Genomic DNA, 20,150 nt, shown 5'->3' with positions numbered 1-20,150 from the left:
TGCTCAAGATATTGTGTCCGCTCATGCAATAAATGCCCATTATGGACCCGGTGGCCAGTGTTCCACAGCAGGCAGCTGTGTGCGGTTGCTATGAGACCGAACACACAACACAGCTGTCATTGATACTGTACACATATGGCCTCCCAGGGCATTAAGCATCTAAAGAGCCGAGCATCGAAATGTGAGAGGCGCTTCGATAAATCATCACGAGGGGGTCGTTGCCTCTAGTCTTGTTATACGCAGATGACATCACTCAGATTAAAATTAATGTTTACCCTCCATGCATGAAACTATTATGTTCGCCTAAAAATACCGCAGGAACGAATACAGAGAAAGAGCAATTCTTGGGCGTTATAAATATTTAATATAGCCAATCAGCCGGAGAGCAGCGATGCGCCGCAGTTTTCTTTCCGCTTTCTTCTGGACATCAGCTGCAGCGTAATTCTGCACACAACCCGCGGCAAGTAAAAGACACACAAACGGAGGAAGCAGGGTTTAAACTTCGACAAAGATAGAGAGCTCTGAGAGCGGCAGAAGCTGCAACGGTGTGCACAAACCAGCAAATGACAAGTCCTGATGAAATGACGACTCTGCTTCGTACCCCGTATTTCCAGTGGCCAAATGTAAACAAGCCCCGGAGACCACTGCAATGATCGGCATGTCTGGACCTCAGTGACATACGAAAGAAATTAAAGCGGCGCCATTACCGTATCCCCATTTATTCATACAACGCAACGTAGTCATAACATGCAAGAACAAGGAAGCTGCGCGCTGAGCGCTGCTGAATGGTGAACGCGCCCGGCCATCTGGATTCACTAACGGAGGCACCCTGACAGCTCCTAATTATAATTTATGTACTTCTTTGCGCGAGCACGAACGAAATATGCCCAACATGGCGGAACAAAACTACATTTACCCTATCACTTCAAGCCTATTAAAACGAAAACACAACGAAGACGAATCACTGGCCAGATGACAGAAAACGCTAAGGAATGTGTGGAATTTCTCTCGCCAAAGCCCTAGGAGATACTTCTTTTTTTTCTTCTTTAACATTAGTTCTCGAAACTCCTCCCACTTTCAGTGGGGAGGAGTCCGAGCCCTAAAAAGGAGCTATTGAAAGAGACTGCCGTAAGGTGGCCAGAGATAGAAGAGTCATCTTTTTATCCTCACAGTTATAGCAGTACTTTTACTGCGGATCCCTTTACACTCAGAAGACCATGGGGTAAAACTCCATTCCGCCTCCCTCCTTGACGCCCTAAACATTACTTGGATTCATAGACAGGTTAGAGAACTGTTTGGACAACGGGTTAACTTGGCTTTAAAAGCTTTGAGGGTGAAGGGCACATTTCCTCACCGCTGCTTCTTGGACACCAGCACCCACCTAAGTATTTTTTCCATCAAATGGTCAGTCATTCGACTCCACTGCCTGACCCCCAGAATCCTCAGAAAAATTTTAAATGTTGTTTCAGGGAGTGGTACATCATTGAGTCGGCTTTAAACTAAATCAGAGGTGTCCTAAACAGGCTCATGAGGGTCATGTCTATGCCATAATTCAATGGTATCCTTTTACGATAAATGTACATAAAACTAATATAAATAAAACTCAATTAAAAAGTTTGTGGTTGTAATGAATATCTGGAATGGGTTCTTACCTCCTAGGCCCACACTCATCACCCCTGCAATAGGGAGGTCTAATGAAAAGAAATGTAAGATGAACCCATGATCGCTGAACACAGAGTGCAATGCTCAGCTCAGCGTTTCCTTTGTGGATTATTTATTGCCTTGCTTGCAACCATGTTTATCAGATATTGGAATGAATGTTGTTTTTCCTGTGCCTATTGTTAATCACTTTCCCACCTCTGTCCGTTTCTCCGTTGTTATAGTAGGTATTGTGTTACATCTAAGGATCCTTTATTGCCTGTCTATCTCCACTCGTGTTTCACAATTATCAGAACCCTGTCTGTGGCTGGAAATTGAGATCCAGGCCTAGCGACGCCATTTACACCAGACAGGATCGTAAGTAAGGGTGTGCGAAATTCGCCTCATTTGATTTATTGTAATTACGTCGTCAAATTTCGGTATATTTGCTCTGAATTACACGTAACTAATCAAAATGCTAATCTTTCATTTAGCACTATATTTTAGCGTCCTAGTGTCAGTATTTGATTCCAAGAACGCATTTCGCACTTAAAAAAATAGAGTGAAAAACACAGTTTCCATGAACAGTTGCTGCTTACGTTAACAAGAATAACGGAAAAATCCCAAAATGGTGCAGATTACGCCGGCATAATTACATTTTTGGCCGAGCATGGTCATAATGCCGGGATGCTGCACATTGGTGTGGATACATTGCCTATGCGACACCCTGGGGCAAAACTGACTTCCTCTGGCCCCTAGGATATTGAAACCAATGGACTGAAGACTGACAGCGCGGTTATTTCCATGATGATTAAGTGTAGCAGAGGAAAGAAACCCAGTGTCCCTCCCAGCCAGTGTTCACGAACGCGTTCGTTGAGGCACATTCGAGTGTTTGATAAAAAAACTAAAAGTAAATAAATACTAATTAATTTTCAAAATATTACCTTCTAGGTCTCCCGAAAGCTCTAAACGGCATGCTGGTTATGGTAACGAATTGATAGCTGTTCAATTGTAGTCAAGCAACTGCGCGACAGTTATCTTAAGTAAATTGCACCTCCCTATTCTCCCAGATAATTAATGTGTTGATGACGGTACGTTACTTTGTTAGACCCTTTTTTCTCCGAATGCACACTTTACAGATTTGTACCTGGTGGACTGGCCACAAATATCTGTATTTATAACGTGTACGTCTTTTACAATGTAAACTGACAAATAGGTTCTTGTTGCAAGCTTGCATGTCTGCAGTTTTCACTTTTGCCTTTTGGTGGCAGTGCTGCTCCACCGCATAGAATACACGTTGATTCCACACGTGATTACAATAGCAGCACATCCTGGTTATATTGCAACAGCATTGTGAGTTGGGATGTTTAATGATGGCTCTCCGGATTGATGCATCCACTGAAGGAGGGTCTGTCTTTCATCGCGTGCTCGTATTCCTGTCCTTACCTTTTCTCTTCTTTTCTTTTCTTTCTTTCTTTTCCTTTCTGTCTTTCTTCGCTTTTATGTAGCCACTAAACGGCTAAGCGTCATGGCGGAAGTTCTCACCGAGCAGAACTTCACAAGGAGCTCACAAAAAGTATTTTTTAAAGTGAGTTTCATCTTTAATTTGAAGGTGTTCAGGCAGGTGGTGGTTCGTAGATGTTGGGGAAGAAAGTTCCAGATTCTAGTCATACCCCAGGGAATGCCTCTGTGCCATTGTATGTTTTATGTTGAAAGTTGGAGGTTCTGAAAGTAGTGTTCTGAGCTCTGAAAGGAGCTGGACCCTTTAACATTTCAGTTTAGGTACTAGGCAACTGCATCTGCCAATTTGTGTGACCTTTGGATTAATGCATGATGCAGATAGCCGTGGCCTCTAAGGTCAGCCATTGGCGAGTTATTAGTACAGGTGTGATGAGGAAGAATGAACATGAGCAGTATTCCAAAATCACACAAAGGCACAGGTTGTTTTCAGAGTGTGGCCCAAGAATGAAGAACAGTTTGGCCATCACCGTCTGCTGTTTGAACATAACATCCCCTTTGTTGCATAGTTTAGCGCCAAAGGTCTACAAACGCTTCTTGACCGTTTCTCTCTATTTTGTGATGACCGTGGGTTAACTGTTAACACTTTGAAGACTAAACTAATGGTCTTAACCCCCAATAGTAAGATGAGAAAGGTACATGTTACCCTGTGTGGTTCACCCCTGGAGGTTGTGAGTGAGTTTGACTACCTGGGGGTGAGACTGTCTAACCGTATGACTTGGGACTCCCATATTTCTAAGATGGTATTGAATCTAAAAAGGGTGTCCGGTGCCATAACAAAAAACCAGCGACTTTCCATAAGCCGTCCGGTAGCCCCGGCCCTAATAGTCTACGAGGGGAAGGCTTTGTCTTCGGCAGTTTATGGCGCCAAACTTTGGGGGGCAGAAAACACTAGGCCACTGGTAATTGCTGAAAATAAGTTTATCAGAGATTTAGTGTCACTCCCGATTTCTTCACCCTTGTTACCCCTATTTTTTGATATGGGTAAAAAATCAATCGCGGACAAAGTTCGGCTTCGGCCTTTGTTATTTTGGGTCCGCCTTAGAAGAACCGAGGAACTAAGGGGGTATGCTCGAGTGTTGGATGAGCTAGTAACTCTCAATGTTTCCAAACAAATAAAATGGCTTAACAACCTCAAAAAACTAGTAGTGTCATTAGGACTCGGGGAGTCTTGGGCGTCTCAGGATCCACCCCCAAAGGAAAGTGTAAAAAAATTGTACTGGGATTGGGTTGAGTCCAAAATTAATAACAGTTCAAACTTGGGAACGCTAACAACGAACTTTCTTGCTCATAAACCACATATGAAGCTAGAACCGTTCTTAGATTTCATGCAAATAGCCAGCCATAGAACTCTATTTTTGAAATTAAGGTATGGCACCCTGCCCCTTAATGGTTTTGTGGGAAAATGGAATTCTAAGGGGGGTATTGAATTAAAATGTCCAGGGTGCCAATGTCCCGAGGAAACCCTTCCCCATTTCCTATTTGCTTGCCCAACATATAAAGTTGTTAGAGCTAAATGGTTGAAACCTGTATGTAGGGAGTTGGGGGTAAAAGATTGTATGTCAGCCCTACGTATTATTACAACCAACACGGTTTCTTTGTACATTGTTTGCGGGGTGGCCAAATATTTGGGGGGTGCATGGCTATTACGCTCCAGACTGGTGAACAACGTGTAAATCTCGGGAAAGGGGAAGTTAATTCTTAAAACAATTTCTGTTTTATTCTGATCCATGAGATGTAATTGCAGTACTATAGATTATTTGTTTTATATGTTTGTACGTTTGTACTTTTATGATGTATGTTCATCGAATAAAGTATTACAACGCATATTGAGAACAGTTTGGCCATCACCGTCTGCTGTTTGAACATAACATCCCCTTTGTTGCATAGTTTAGCGCCAAAGGCGATTTAATCAACTAAGGAACTACGTGAGCGCGCACGTATTTACTTGTTATGTTGTTGATGTTTGCCCGGTGCTATTGACCCCATGCTTTCATGTAGTTTTGCAAGCCAGACCTTACTTGAGGAAAATGCAAGGGCATCTTTTCTCATTCAGGATATTTAGATTTAAAAATGTCAGTTTAATTAGGTGCAGGTACAGTTCCCCCCACTCTTGTAGTATGAATAACGGTGTGCAGGGTGTTCCCCGACTTACATTTGCCATGAATTGGCATATTTCTTTTTCTGCTACCAGATCGTGTAAATGTACCAAGAGTTCAACACTCAACTAAGCAGTATGTACAAAGAATGTTGGCGTTATTGCAAGTTAGTAAGTCCACAAATGACCTCACTGCTGGAGACTGTCTACATCTGACTTACTCCACCATTATCAGAATGATGTCACTGATCGCTAGTGTCCATGTGTGAGGAATGCATTTCTAGTATTCCAGCACGGCACCATTTATTCTTCTACTACCCACGCTTTATGCATTCTCGGTGGGTCTTGAGTTAAGGTTGTTTTTCAGATTCATTTGTATTATGCGAAAGTTAACTACTTTGGTTCCATAATAAGAATTTTAAAATTATTACGCTTGCTTTATTTTGATTTGATCCTTTTGAATATTGGTTGTAGTTGTGCCACATTCAAATACGTTGTATTGTTTTTCCAATGTTTACTCTTGATATTTTGCAAAGTGACTTGTTTTTTTAACGTTTTACTCAAACTTGTTTGCAATGTAGATGGTGGCTATTTTCTCAGTCGTGTCGCTATCCCTCCTGTCCCTTGCTACGCCACCTTATTCTCTTTCTCCATTGCCCTCCTAGGTGTCTAGTACTGGCTGCGTTCATTGTGTTTGTTCCTCTATGTAGCGCTTAAGATGCTAGACTAGGCTCTCCAAACTTATTTTCAAGGGAAATCATACCAAGCTAGTAATAATTTTAGGATGGTAATACTAAACGCGACATCACGTCAGTTAGTCAGGCAGGGTTACTGGCAGTAATGGGAAAAAGGCTCTATCAATTTGGGCGGCCTCTACATGGTAAATGCATGACAGCCATAGTTGCAGAGCCCCTGGCACCAATGCAGTAATATGAGCAATAAGTCCTCCCAATGCCTCACGATTTATCACTCAGATATCAGCTTTAAATATATTAAGACCCAACCATTTTTTCCCAAAGATTAGGTTATGAGTTCTGAAATTGCACACATCTTCTCCTGGAATACATACTTTTCAATTTTGGGATACATATATTAATTCAACCAAGCCAAAGCTTCTGCCTTAGTTGGCTGGTCTGTACACCGGAGAGCCAGTGGTGTAAGGAAACTTGAGCGGGCCCCCCTGCAAAGTACATGGAGGGGGGACCCCCAGGCTCTGGAACCAGTCAGGAGCTCTCAGACCAGGGCCCGCTGCCTGTGCACAGTGCTGGAGGGGACCACTGGAGCTCAGGCCGCCCCTGTAACACGGGGCGATTGTTACGCCACTGCGGAGAGCTACTTGCATGTAGCTGGAGAGCTACCAGTGGCTACCTTGGTACTTGTTGGAGATGACTGTTCGGGACACTGTAGAAGATTTAATTGTCCCATGTGTATTTAGTTATTTTGTTTAGTAATTTAATTTGTGAGATGTAAGACACTAACGAACTGCATGGTGGTTTATCGTGGGAGAAACAAGACTCTGCAATTAATTGCATTGATACAAGACACTGAAGGAATCCACAACCTTGTGGTATTTCTTCAGCTCTTGGAGCAAGTGATGGTGGGCACTGACAAAGAAACAAATAGCCTTTTTACACTGTCCACAGCAGTATGCACTGTGTAACTGGGAGTAGTCTCTGATTATCCTGTCTACTCATGGGATTGGATTTATATTATGACTTGGGCTGGACTGGCCGGCTCACTTGCTGAACCCCCTTGTGGCATAGTGGTGCACTTCACAAGTTCAGGGACATGGTGGGTTTCACAGGTTGGGCATGGATTGGGATTGAGCATCTATGTGACATTTGGAGGGGCCATGACACGTTTCGAAACCCTTCGTCAAGAATTTCAAATGGTAGATACCTTTGACTGGGGGACGCGCTGCAAAGCCATATTCGGGAGGGGGGGGCACTGCTGGGGGCATCGTTTCTGGAGGATGGTCTGCTCCTTGATCCCATACTTGAAAAAGGCATATCTACAATCTACAAAAAAATCATCATCCACTCCCCTGACCCGTTGAGAACTTTGAGAGCCGCATGGACAGCTGACGTGGGCGACTTGGATGATGATGATGATTGGGTGGATGCTATCCAGAGCCCACGTGAGATGGCAATTAGAACTAGATTTAGGTTGGTCCAACTCAGGATTCTACATAGGGCTTATTATTCAAGGTCCCTACTACATAAAATAGGTAGAGCAGACACACCACTGTTCCTCCGTGGATGTAACCAGGAAAGCAACTTCATACGAATGTATGATTTAACCACTACTACTTTAACATCGAATTCCTAAACCACAAATGCTAAACCACGACATTTTTCAAACCACTACTTTCTTAACAACGACTTCCTAAACAACGAAAAATGTTCTATTTGCTCATTTCCTGAATATACAATTCACATATCATGTAAAAACGAAACTTTTCAATTACTTACACCAGATACAACAGCTTGAATAGAGGAAGGATGTGCAAAGAATACAAATCTGTGGTATTTACAAGTTTTTTAAAAGCCTCACTCAAATGCAGCCTTTTGCTCGGAAACAGAAAGGACAAAAATCAAATGTCTGCAACTACTTTTTTTTTTTAGCCGATCTCTTCCCGGATTTGGGGCTGATTTCGCTGACAGCTTTTGACAATCACGAGCATGGCGGGTAGCTCTCTTCATGAGCGAGTCCAGGAACAGAGAAAACAGTCTTTTTGCCGTGTTGTCTGCCGGGGCCCGGGGGATGGCGATGCAAGGAGAAAGTTGGAACATACTCCAGTGCCCGAACAGAAGCGCAAAGCAGAGACTTTCAACATCATATACTTTTAAAAATACACATACGTTGCATATATTTGTGTTAGCGGAGACATTGTACAGATATTTCATATTTTCCCTGTAGCGACTCTGAAGACATATATTTAACTAATTATCATTTGTTGGAGATTATATGCATCAGGGCATACAAATCTAAAATGTTTCTTGAGGAAGGAGATGTTTGTGCAGAACCCTTGTTTGTTTGCTTTTTAGGTCTCGCCTGTCGATGCGCATGCGCATCGAGCAAGCGAGACTATAGGGGCTCATCTACTCTTTATCTAACTTGCAAGGAATCGTGGCGATTCCTTGCAGTGCCCGTGACTTTTAAGCTCAATGCGCATGCGCATTGAGCTTAAAAGCGCGTGCACAGCCGCCCGCATTCCTCCGACACCTTTGAAGTGAAGCTTAGCTTCACTTCAAAGGCCCGGCTTCCACGGCCGCCAGGCCACATCAAAGGCTTCCCCAGCACTGCCCCGCCCATCAATCACCCTCCCACTGCCACCCCCCTCCCTCTCCATATGGTGCGCTCTGCCTCAGGCCTCTGAGCCGTCCCTACACAGCACACCTCCCCCACTTGGCATATTACTCCGGCAGCGCGTCATTCATTTGTGTTTAGAGTGAGAGGCTGCAGCCCTAATCATGTGTCAGCTGCTACCCCGGAGCGTGGTCCAACCCCGATCTCAGGGCTCAAGAAGGCACCGGCTAGAACAGAAAGCAGACAGGGCTTCCAACCCGGTTTATTGTCTGTACCTTCCACTCCTTGCCCAGGGGCCAACCTGTGATGTCATCGCGGGTAACAATGTGTGTGATGTTATTTTCGCTACACTTGCATTTTAGGGCATTGACGTCCGTGCCTCAGGACTTTTTCTATGTGAGATCACTGGTGAATCCCTGACAGCCCCCTTGCTTTAAGTTCAGCACATAGACGTTGCCTAGAGTGCCACCGCCTGTTTGTGCGAGTGGATACTGATCTGTGCGTCAAGAAATAACAGTGTTACAGAAGACAACCCTTTCCTTCGTCAGAACAGAAAATATCTTGTAGTCATATGTCTATGAGGCGACTCATTAGGCGCTCTGCTTGCTAGCGAGCCTGTGGAATCGTGTCTTATGCGTTATTCCACAACCTGACTTGCAAACTGTCTGAAATTACAAATTGGTGAGCACGCTGGTGGATAGGCAAAAACGTTTACACTCCTCTCCTACCGGGAGTTCAGTGCAGTGGGGCGCACACTAGCTGGGTGTCTTATATAACAGCCATCTTTCCAACAGAGGCAAGGGGGGCACTTTACACCGAGTCAAAAGAATGGCGCAGATGGTCAGCATATACCAAAAGTAACCACCTGTGCAGTCGGGCCACCACGACCATCATACCAGAACCCCAACAAACAGGCGTGCCTCACACTGTTTTTGGAGTAGCCTGGACGCAGTTTCATTTAAACACAGTTTAGTCACTGCACGCAGGTGGGGAACATTTTGATGGTTATTTATTGTCACTTTGAAATGCCATCTCAATGGCAAATTAATATTAGGCCCTATCTCGGTTATCAAAGCTTAACATTTGGCAGTACTCAGTGAAGTGTCCAAATGTTAGTTGGGAGAGATTGTTTGCTATAGGGCAGTTGTGCAGTGCGCCGCTCTCTCCAGACAGGGGCTTCTTTTCCACCCGGTGTCTGCCGGTACGCTCATGACAAAAAGATATTAAAATGTAAAAAACTGCAGCTAATATATATGGTATGCTATAGGGCATTTGTGCAGCACGCCACTCTCTCCATACAGGGGCTTAATACCTGCATTCCTCGTTGGTCATGTGCTTTCGCTTCGCTTTTGGTTGTTATCTGCTAATGAAATGCATGGCCTTTCCAGATGCTGCCGCCCTTGGTTAACCTAGTATCCTGTTACTAATTGATTTCCGCCCGGCTTTTCTTTGAAATGCTTGTTGTAATTGAAAGCAGTCCCCAAATAACCTTTTTCGTCACTGTTTTTGGCCAAGTTTATTAAATAATAATACACAGTAGAGTCGTGTACCGCATTTTAGAACAGCAGTCATAAAAATGTTGTCCTGAGCACAAAAATGAACTCGAAGAATGCCTCAAACTTCCCTCTCAAAGTTGTTTTAACAGAAGGTGCTCGCGGTATGCTATATGGCAGTTGTGTGGTGAGAGAGTCTCTTCATTCAGGGGCTTAATTTCACCCGGTGTTTGCCGGTACGCTCATGACCAAAACATATTAAAATATAAAATAATACGGCTAATATGTATGATATGCTATAGAGCATTTATGCAGCGCGCCACTCTCTCCGTACAGGGGCTTAATAGCTGCATTCCTCCTTGTCACGTGGTTTCGCTTCGCTTTTGGTTTCTCAACTTTGGTATTGTAAATGACACATTTTGTATTTATGTGGCATTGCCTACAGGAAACAAAAATGCTAAAGATTTAAAAAAAAAACCCATAAACAATTCTAAAAGCACAAACTCTAATGCTGCGAGACCTATTGCATTTCCAATGCTTGTTCCTTATGTTCCCCAGATTTCTACGTCCATTTGGGACGGTGCCGACTTCTTACAATGTACTGCTTTTATTTCAATTTATTTTCCTCGGTCAGTATCACCCCTTGGGAAACGGCTTTTCCTTTATTTTCCTTATTTTTTTTGCTATGCTTGACGGAATGCACCAGGCATTCCCATGGTTACGAAAAATAATAACAAAAATAAACAGAACACCAGCGCCATCTATTGGCCAGTTAAGAGGTCGTTTTATTCGTGGTTTAGGAAAGTCGTTGTTGGTGTAAGTAGTGGTTCATAGAAAGGTCGTTGTTCTGGATTCGTTGTTAAGGTCAGTCGTTGTAAAGCCTTCGTTATTAAGGCTGTTTCCCACTTCATACACATCCTTTGGGAATGCCTACTGATACAGGACTTCTGGGGGGAGGTCACTGATGTGACGTCCTGGGTTTTGTCCTCGCCCGTTCCCCTAAAGGCTAAGTGGCTCCTCTTCATGGTATAGGGTGTGGACACCTGGCAGTGGCATCAAAGGACCTTGTTAGTGTTGGCAGTGGGGGAAGCGTAGCGTAATATAACCTGGGCATGGGGCAAGAATATTTCCCCTAGTATTGAAGTGTGGGAAATGGACCTCGACTGGTGTCAGAGGGCAGAAAAGTTGTATACCAAAGTGGGGGGTGCCTCAAAAAATGGGAAAAGCTATGGGGAGTCCGATATGGCTTCTGAGGATCCGGACCGGTGGCGATGGTGTAAAAAGAGGCGGGAATGTTTTCTTTCTCAAAGGCATTGCTGAAACGGACGATTCTCCTACGAAATGTACACCAGTCATACAAGCGCAATCCTGATTGTATATTAGTATTAACAACTGCGTATTGTATCTTCCCTCGTTCAATCTGAAGAGTAATGTTGTATACATGTCCTTTATCATCTGTACGGTGAGCTTTGATTTCAGATAAAGAGTTTTAAAAAAAAGGATTTATAGTATGAGCTCGGATTTAATTCAAGTTATATGTAATATTTTCAGTTCACCTTTATTGATATTAAATGTATGCCAACTCAAGTTAATGTGGTAAAACAGGCATGCAAGCAACAATTTTTTGCATTCCTATCCATTCAGACTACCTATATCAGGCTGACTTTACTGTTCAAGTTTAAATCATTCATTCGTTCCAGGCTTTCATAAGGCTTATGCAAGCAATAAATCCCAGGAAAACTAACCCTCAAAGTTGGATAAAAGTCTATATCTTTATGGTATATTTGCCAAATGCAACGTCCTTGTATACCAACGTGAAAAAAAGAATATAATTAGATGTACATTCAAAAATCTCTTTATATCACATCTATGAAATATGTAATATGAATGTATGATGTACGAAGATTATATATTGCACCATATTTATGGCATTCCTCATGCCATTTATTCGTTATCCTAATGTAGTGTCAGTCTTCATCAGTTCCTTGAAGAATGTCAGGATTATTCTGTAATTGCTTTTGTGCATTTCACAGCATATGTGGCTGAAAGAAGAACAGTGTATGATTTTCTTTTCCTAAAACGTGTTTTTCGCACAAGTAAGACATTTTTTTTAGACTGGCTGATATCTGTCTAATGCTATATTTAAATGCTTTTGTATGTTTTGCTGCTAGATGTCCTCAGAGCAGGATAAACATTAGAAACATGCTTGAATTTTCAACACATTTTTGTGCAGAATGTACAGAATAGTGTACCCAAATTTCTTAACTAATGTTTTACCGAAACTGTCACAAAGCGTCCAAATAAGAGGCAGACCATTCACTTAAAAGCAGCTACAAAAAACAAGTCAGAGCGCCAGCATTCTAAACGTAAAATGTTGTATTCTTTATTTAAGCTAACTATATGCCCATCCATCAAATGATTCCCAAATGCAACCACCCATTCATCCATCCATGCTTTCATCTGTGTATCCACCCACACTCTTGAACTCACACTACTCACATTCTCATCCGGCATTGCCTCTACTTAGTTATGAATTAATTGTTGTTCCCTTTTAAAATGTTGTACGTGACTGTATGTGCATTATTTATGTGCTGTGGTTTATCTTTACACTGCTGCCTGTATGTTGAATGTGTGCATGTTTTTCTATAAGCATACTGGTCACTGTGCATGAATGCCTGTGTTTACGCTTCTTTGTGCGCATTGTGTGGGTATGTGTGATATATATATATATATATATATATATATCTCCCACACTGATGGGACTGGCTCAGTCCTCATTACGTGGGTTAACCTTGACAGAACCAAACAAACACTACCTTTGTGAGAACCGGTCCCAGGAGTGTGTTTAAGTACTTTTGAGCGAGTGGATCAAAAAAATAAAAGTGCAGTAAGACTTGCTTCAGTGTGCATTATAACCTATCCTACTATCAAAGTGCGCGTGGAGTTATAATAGTAATTACACACTTCATTACTGTCAATGGCAGGTCCTCATAAGTACAGGTATGTTATGTTTGTGTGTGTGCGCGCATGCATTGGTTTTTGTTTTGCAAGTAGATTGTGTATGTGATGGTCTGTATGCAATTCCCGCCTTTGTGAAACGCGTCTCTTTGTGTACGGCTTTTCCACGTGTCAGTTTTGCCATTGCTTATGTTTTTGCTTTTTTCCCTCATTTGCTATTTCTATAGGAAATGGTGTTGAGTATGACTTGCATTTGACAATCAGCATCTGAATTACTAGATAATCCTAGTGGGTTTATTTGGCAAACTGGGATTTCAATGTTGGACTAACCTATATCTTAAATACCCCTGAAAACAGAATAACTTGTCTGGTCTTCATCCACTATTTCACATTACATTTTAATTTTCTAGAGTCTGTGCAGATGCCCCGCTCCTTGCCTCGAAGAGTGTTTGCTCCCATTGTTGGATCGGGCGTGAAACTGTGTGATTATATCTTTGATGATGAGGCTGCAGGTGAAATTCTGGAGCGTTTTCTGGAGATTTTGGATCAGGATCTAAAGGAGGAGGATTTGGATATTGCAGAAGAAATGGGTAATGAAAAATGCAACTCTACTGTTTAAAATCCTGTATAATGAGTCTGGATCTCCTTGAATATTTTTGAAAAAATATAAAGTGTCTTGGGGATGGTAAACACTAGTGGTAATGATATTTATTTCGAATTTAGATGATTTGGCTAATACATTATTGAGCCGAAATCAATAAATATAAGTAACATTTTAAGAAGCTCAGTCATGAGTCTTGCAGCTTGAAATATAAAATCACACATCCAGCCAAAGTAAATCTTTTGCTAAATACAGGCATCCATGGGAGGATAGTTCCAAACGTTAGAGATTCCTACCACCGTCAACGCCAGGAGGGTAGTTCACAAGGGTTCTGTTAGCATGGGCAAAGGGATCAAGTTAAAGTCTAATAGGGAGTTTTTTCATGGGCAAGGAGAATGGAGCATAAATCAGGAAAGTTCATATCTGGTTTCTCACCAACCTGCTCCAATTCATCCAACAGGCAAGTTAATCAGCAAGAGCAAAAAGACAAGGGTCATGATAGAGAAACTCCGACAGGCAGACTGGAGGCAAGGAAAGTAAAAAGGGTGTAGCCTCCCTCCTTCTAGGAATGTCACTTTTTATAATCCAAATTGTCCATGGTGACATCAATAGTCACCCTACAATGGTCTGATCATCATATGACCATTCTTCCATTCTCCAGGTACAAATTGATACTCCAGCATACTTTCCCATCCTCATCATGAGAAACAACTGCCCATTCCGTCCTCACAGGTTAGTTGACAAAGCGCTTACTTACTTTGTTGCTCTCCATGCATATAGTCCAAAGGTCAGGTTCCCACCAGTCATACACAATGAAATGCTGTAACAAAGCATGTTTTATGAACAAGAAAAAATAAAGCAACATTAAAGGAATCGTCTCAAAGTCCATTTCACATCGGGCTATAAAATAATACAGCCTAAGGAAAAAATCTAGTCAAATGCTTTTCAAAGTTCACATTTCTTAGTTTGTAAAATAAATCCCTAATTAAGTACAAGCATAATGAAGTAAATCAAACATATCCTATATGAGCATTCTGTAAAGTTGTCAGTGATTGTTAAACAGAAATGTTCACCTCTCACTGTGGCCTGCTACCACAATTTCAAATAGCAGTAACATGTAAATTATTTCTAAAGATCATTAAAATAAAATTGTTTCTTTGATAAAAAAGATATTTGTAATGTTAGGCACCTATACTGAAAATGTCAATCATATAGCACATTACTTGCATGAATCGCACCATTGTCAAGTTTGTTATGGCGCTCTACAATGAAGTCAATTTAAATGCTTGATTTCGTAATTAATTTTCATGACCTCTTTGTTAAGAATAGAAAGTAATTGGTTACTAAGCATTTTAAATTCACTATTTGATTAATGCTACTGTGTCGTTTTTAGGTTTCGTGGCGTTGAACAGCGCGTAAGCGCTGTCTCCGCCAGAGATCTATTGTCGCTGGGTCTGCTTCCCAGGAGACAGCACCTGGCCACGCGCATCTCCAAAAAGGCGATCGGCGCAGGCCACGCGTGCGCAAACGCGCTCGCTGTGGCCAGCTGCTGTCTCCTGGGAAGCTCCAACACCACACACGCATGCGCACACACAGAGACACACACACGAGCGCACATACACACACGCACGCATACAGAGACACCCCCGCCGTCGCACACATACACACACACGCGCGCACACATACACACACGAGCGCCCCGCTCCCGATACAGTCCCACTTACCGCCAATCCGGTGTTCTGTAGCCTCCGCGGGGCTCTCCCTCGGGCATGGGAGCCCCGCGTCACCACTGCTGCTCGGGCCAGGCACTCCGTGGGCGCTGCTTCGCGCACAAGACGGAAGTCCCGCCCCCACGCTAGGTTTCGCTTTCATGAGTGCGCGCGCACATCTTGTTATCACTTGTTGTGGGTTCCCGTGCGTCACTGCTTCCTTTGGTATGAAGAAGACTGGCTCGCGCACCCGAGACTGCAGCCAGCCAGCACTGAGCCGCAGATGAGTCCGTCATCAGAGAGGAGGGCTGGGTGATGCTGGTCAGGATGCCACCATGGCCATACCGGGTCAGGCCTGTGCTGGGTGATGTCATCAGGGGTCAGTGGGGTCACGCAAGTGAGTTTATCAGGAGAGCGAGTTAAGACTTTTCCATCCGATCCCATGGGTTGCTGGGGGCAGCCAGGGACGGGAGCAGCGATGAACTGCCCTAAGAAGGAACACCGGATACTGTGTCTGGTTATGTTTAGCCAAGCCTGCCTAAGCTTCCTTGTCATAGATATGTGTGGGGTGTGGTGTTTCAGTGAACTCACAGTGTCTGTTGTATAAGGCTGCAGACAGTTTCTTCCTTCCCTGTCTGCATAGGTACGTATGTCTGGCAAGTAGCCATACCACATTGAGAAACTGAGCTGTTAACGTGCACCTGATGCGTGTCCTTTTCCTTATGCAGCGCTGAAAAGTAAGAGTATCTCTTTCTGAGTGTCTGCGTGCTGCCTGCTTTCCGAGAATGATGGGACAATCACCATTACAATTTCATGACAAGTTAAAGAAGCTCCGTGTGCGCATCACCTACAGAAACAAATACATGCCTGTGCACCACCACAGCTGGTCACATCTGAGTGCCTCTGAATGCGCCCACTGTAAGCAGCCCTCCTGTTTGGTCGTGCAGTAAAGGAGTTAAGGTTCTAACTTGCTTGCTTCATATTAAAGGAGAGGGTGAATTGTTCTACATTACTGTGTGAAGACATGCCTTCGTGATATTTTATTATCAAGATTGGAGACATTTCACAGCTGTGGTCTCCTGGGTCACAAGCACACACCTTTAACAACTATTGATACAGGCCTGCACGTGATGCTGTGGCAGTGCAAACATGCACAGTAGCAGCATGAGCGACAAGCGCTGCTTTTAATTGGAGAAAAGCTATTATCCGAGTTCAAGGGTTTGACTGAGTGGTGGATTCTGATGCTCATGGAACACCATGTTTGCATGAGCAGCGCCCCTCATCTTGCACACGTCCACACAGCAATAAGGGACTGAGGACAGATTATTTCAGCATTGAACTGCTCCATCAAACGTTATGAGGAACTTTTGTAATGGCGCATAGATCAGACATACTTTAGGGCCTACTGGGTATTAAAAATAGTGCAAACCTGCTGCAGTGGTGTGTGTACATCAGGCTGCTCAATACTGGGTCAACAATTGGATTTTCCCTGGGTTCGCTTGTTCTGTATTCCTTGCTGAAAAGAGCTTGCTTAACTTTATTAATTCTGCTTGCAACAGCAAGTAATATCATGGCAGTAAGGATGTGATTGAAGCTGAAGTTGCTCAATGGTGTAGAGATTTCAGTGTGGATAATTGAAAGCGTTGCAGAAACAACTTGTATATTCCAGTAATATCCCAGTACAGTTAGAAATAGTTAGGCTTCATGCCTCTGCCAAAACATTGGCTGAAATATTAGCAAATAACTGTACTGCCCATGTTCTCCTGAAAAATAGATGGCAATAAACATAATAAGTGATTAATTCTTCTGAGTATATATCTTGTACTGATGTAGATCAGGATGCATGCCTTAATACAAAGTAAATCTGCATTTTCTCTAAATATTAACTGTGTGTAGAACAAATCCTAAGAACCCACCTCTATGACCTTTGTGACATATAGCGCCATCCTCTAATTAGTGTCTGGACAAGTTGTAGACTTCAGTGTTCAGGTTTAAGTGCAGGATGTATAAACAAAAATAATCCGAGTAGGTCATCAGCTACAATACTATCACCCAAGCCCGCTGATCACTTCTTACTTAACAAAACCAATTCATTAAGTGCATGACTCCTTAAAAAATATTGCCTGGTGGGGTAATATGAGGAACACTGTCAACAGAAAAATGTGTTTCTGTTCGAAATTGAGTAGAAAGATGCAACTGGAGGAAGAATCTAGCTTCAAAATATTTAACTTGCTAGGGTCAAAAGGTAGTATTATTTAATGTGGTGCAGAATCACTAATTGATTTCCTCCTAATTTTCAAGTTAAAGTTGTATCACGGGTGCTACTAGAAGATGTGTGGGTATATTGTGCATCCATTTCCATGCATATGCTAGGGACATTAGAATAGATTTAAGGGTGTTTCTGCTGATGCAATAAATAACAAGCATTTGCAATGCAATAGGTCTCGCATTTGCGGGAGTTTGAGCTAGTGGCATTGTAAATAACAATGCTTTTTATTTATATGTTTTGAAAACCTACAAGTGGTGCATAACAAAACCCACTTTGTATTTATAATCCTTGCTTACGAGAAGCAAGGCTGGCAGTAAAAGAGGCGCAGTTACTGTCAGCCTTGCTTCTCGTAAGCAACAACTGTAAGTGCAAAGTGCATGTTTACGCACCTCGTGTAGGTTTTCAAAACACATAAATAAATGGCATTGCCATTTACAATGCCAATAGCTCAAACTCTAAAAAATACGAGACCTATTGCATTGCAAATGCTTGTTCTAGATGTATGCAAGTGCACATTTGTGTTTTTGTTGTCAAGATTACTTTGTGTGTCATGTAAAGCATGACAAACTTTTACCATGCATCAGGTTTGTATACAAACCACGTCGAATTAGTCTCATCCTGGCCCGCTTAGCAGTTTAATTGAGCTTGTAGGCCAGGGGGCTGATGGAGTACTCCACTTCTTTCTGCCCTTCTTTCAGTTCAGACAGTTGTGTTTGATCTGCCTTTGCTGGGTTGTAAGCAGGATGTTCACCATGCATGTATATATATGCTTCTCTAAATGCCCCTTTTGAAGCCTATCACACTCCTTGCCCTGACTATCCAATCGTAAAGAATCTCTATATTTTCTGAGACTTATGTCATATCTCTCGTCCTGGAAACCGCTTCCTTTTTTTCAATTTTCTTTTCAAAGAAAAGATAGAAAAGTTATCGTCATGGAGTTCAGTGGGCTCACCCTCCAACCTCTCACTCTTCCCCTCCATTGAGAGTTATGGGTTATTGGAATGGTATAATCGTTAGAACCTTTTATGTGCTCACATCTCTACAGTGCATACACACCCTAAGTGAGGCTGAAATGGTAGTAATCCTGTTTTTGTCTTCCCATACCTCTGTTCTTTGGCATCTTTTCATCTGTCATGATGTTGCAGTATGAAGTCTTGTCTGTAAAGGATGGGGCATGTGTTGCGTATGTTGCTCAGTCTTGGAGGTTGGCTTGATATTTGGCTGGAAACTGCAGGCAAAAGAGATGGACAAAGACTGTTGTCAGTTGGAGAAGCAGCACTTACGTCTATGACATTTTCAAGTCTGGTTTCCATGCCTCAGTTTTCTTTGGTTGGTGCATTTTAGTGGTGGTCCATTGACTCTTATGAGTGAATGTTGAAACATGGATGTCAATTTTAGCTGTTCATTCTGAGTTTCAGAATGTTTTGCCATCATTTTGATTCATTTTGAGTCTGTCATCACCCTGAAGCATATCCTGTGATTTAGGGTTGACAATGTGTTTCTACTCTTCAATACATTAAGTGATTGGGAGTTCCTCTCAGTTTCCTGTCCTATGGGGAAGTTGTCAGGCGAGTTGGTTTTTAGTTATTTTTAATCCTGTGGACATAGACTTCCTCCCTTCTGCCTTCCACAGGTAGTAACTAGGTCAAGGCAGGTTTTATGAGCAGAGTGGAGGAAGGTAGGAGCCTTCTGCATAGTTATCCCCACTTTTTTTGTCTTGCTATGCTGGTTTTTGACTAGTCTGACTGGGATCCTCCTAATCAGTACCCCAATCTATCTGCTTTCTCCATAAATTGTTGTGTTCAGTTCTTAGGTACATTCCAGATTGGATACTGGGGTACCCTTGTCAGTCCCTAGTATATGGTACCCATATACCCAGGGCATAGGTACCCCAGAGGTCTCCCATGGGCTGCAGCATGTATTATGCCACCCATGAGAGAACATTCAAAATGGAACTACAGGCCCATCATTGCTATCTGTGTAAGTTGGTGCATACACCACTTACTAAAGATATAGGTTTACTATATCTAAGGGTCACTGCACTTAAAACCTATAAGTCACCCCTATAGCAAGGCTTTACAATCCTGAAGGTCAGGGTGCTTGGTTCTAAGTGAGAGGGTGCCCCTGCATGAGCAGGACACTCCTGCAGCCTACGGAGTCTATTCTCCCGAGTTGTCAGTGAAAAGCCATATCCTATATGGAGGGGCACCGCGTAATCGTGCAATGACAATCTCGATAATGGCTGCAACGAATCCTATGGTATCAAACATGTTGGAATCATACCCCGACCATAAATGGTGTGGGAGGTATGATTCCAAGCATTGGAAGAGCCCTCCGTTAGGCTGTCAGTGTTCCGGATACCAGTCTTCTAGTCGCGGACAGCACAAAATGGTTGCTGCGGACCAGAGACACATTTCTGCCCTCCTGCTGCTGAGCCAAGCTTGAGCAGGGCAAGGTAGAACAATGGGCATCCTGTCACAGGGAAGTGTGATCACCTCCCAGACAGTATTTAGTGTATTAGGGCTGGGTGGGTGCACTTGCCAGTGCCTGAAAGTCT

General features: G+C 42.9%; 1 protein-coding gene across 3 annotated transcripts in view; it reads left to right on the top strand.

The window, feature by feature from the left end:
* Positions 1-20,150, top strand: part of ODR4 (odr-4 GPCR localization factor homolog) — a 237,167-nt gene that overhangs the window by 162,173 nt on the left and 54,844 nt on the right. For all 3 annotated transcript variants that reach the window (XM_078642589.1, XM_078642600.1, XM_078642610.1), the window contains exon 12: positions 13,425-13,604. In XM_078642589.1, coding sequence (XP_078498715.1) covers positions 13,425-13,604 — 180 coding nt within the window. The remainder of the gene's footprint in view (positions 1-13,424; positions 13,605-20,150) is intronic.

This window comes from Lissotriton helveticus, chromosome 1_1 (genome assembly GCF_964261635.1).
Source record: "Lissotriton helveticus chromosome 1_1, aLisHel1.1, whole genome shotgun sequence".
Classification (NCBI taxonomy): domain Eukaryota; kingdom Metazoa; phylum Chordata; class Amphibia; order Caudata; family Salamandridae; genus Lissotriton; species Lissotriton helveticus.
The sequence above is the reverse complement of the archived record's forward strand: the minus strand, read 5'-3'. Positions and strand labels throughout refer to the sequence as shown.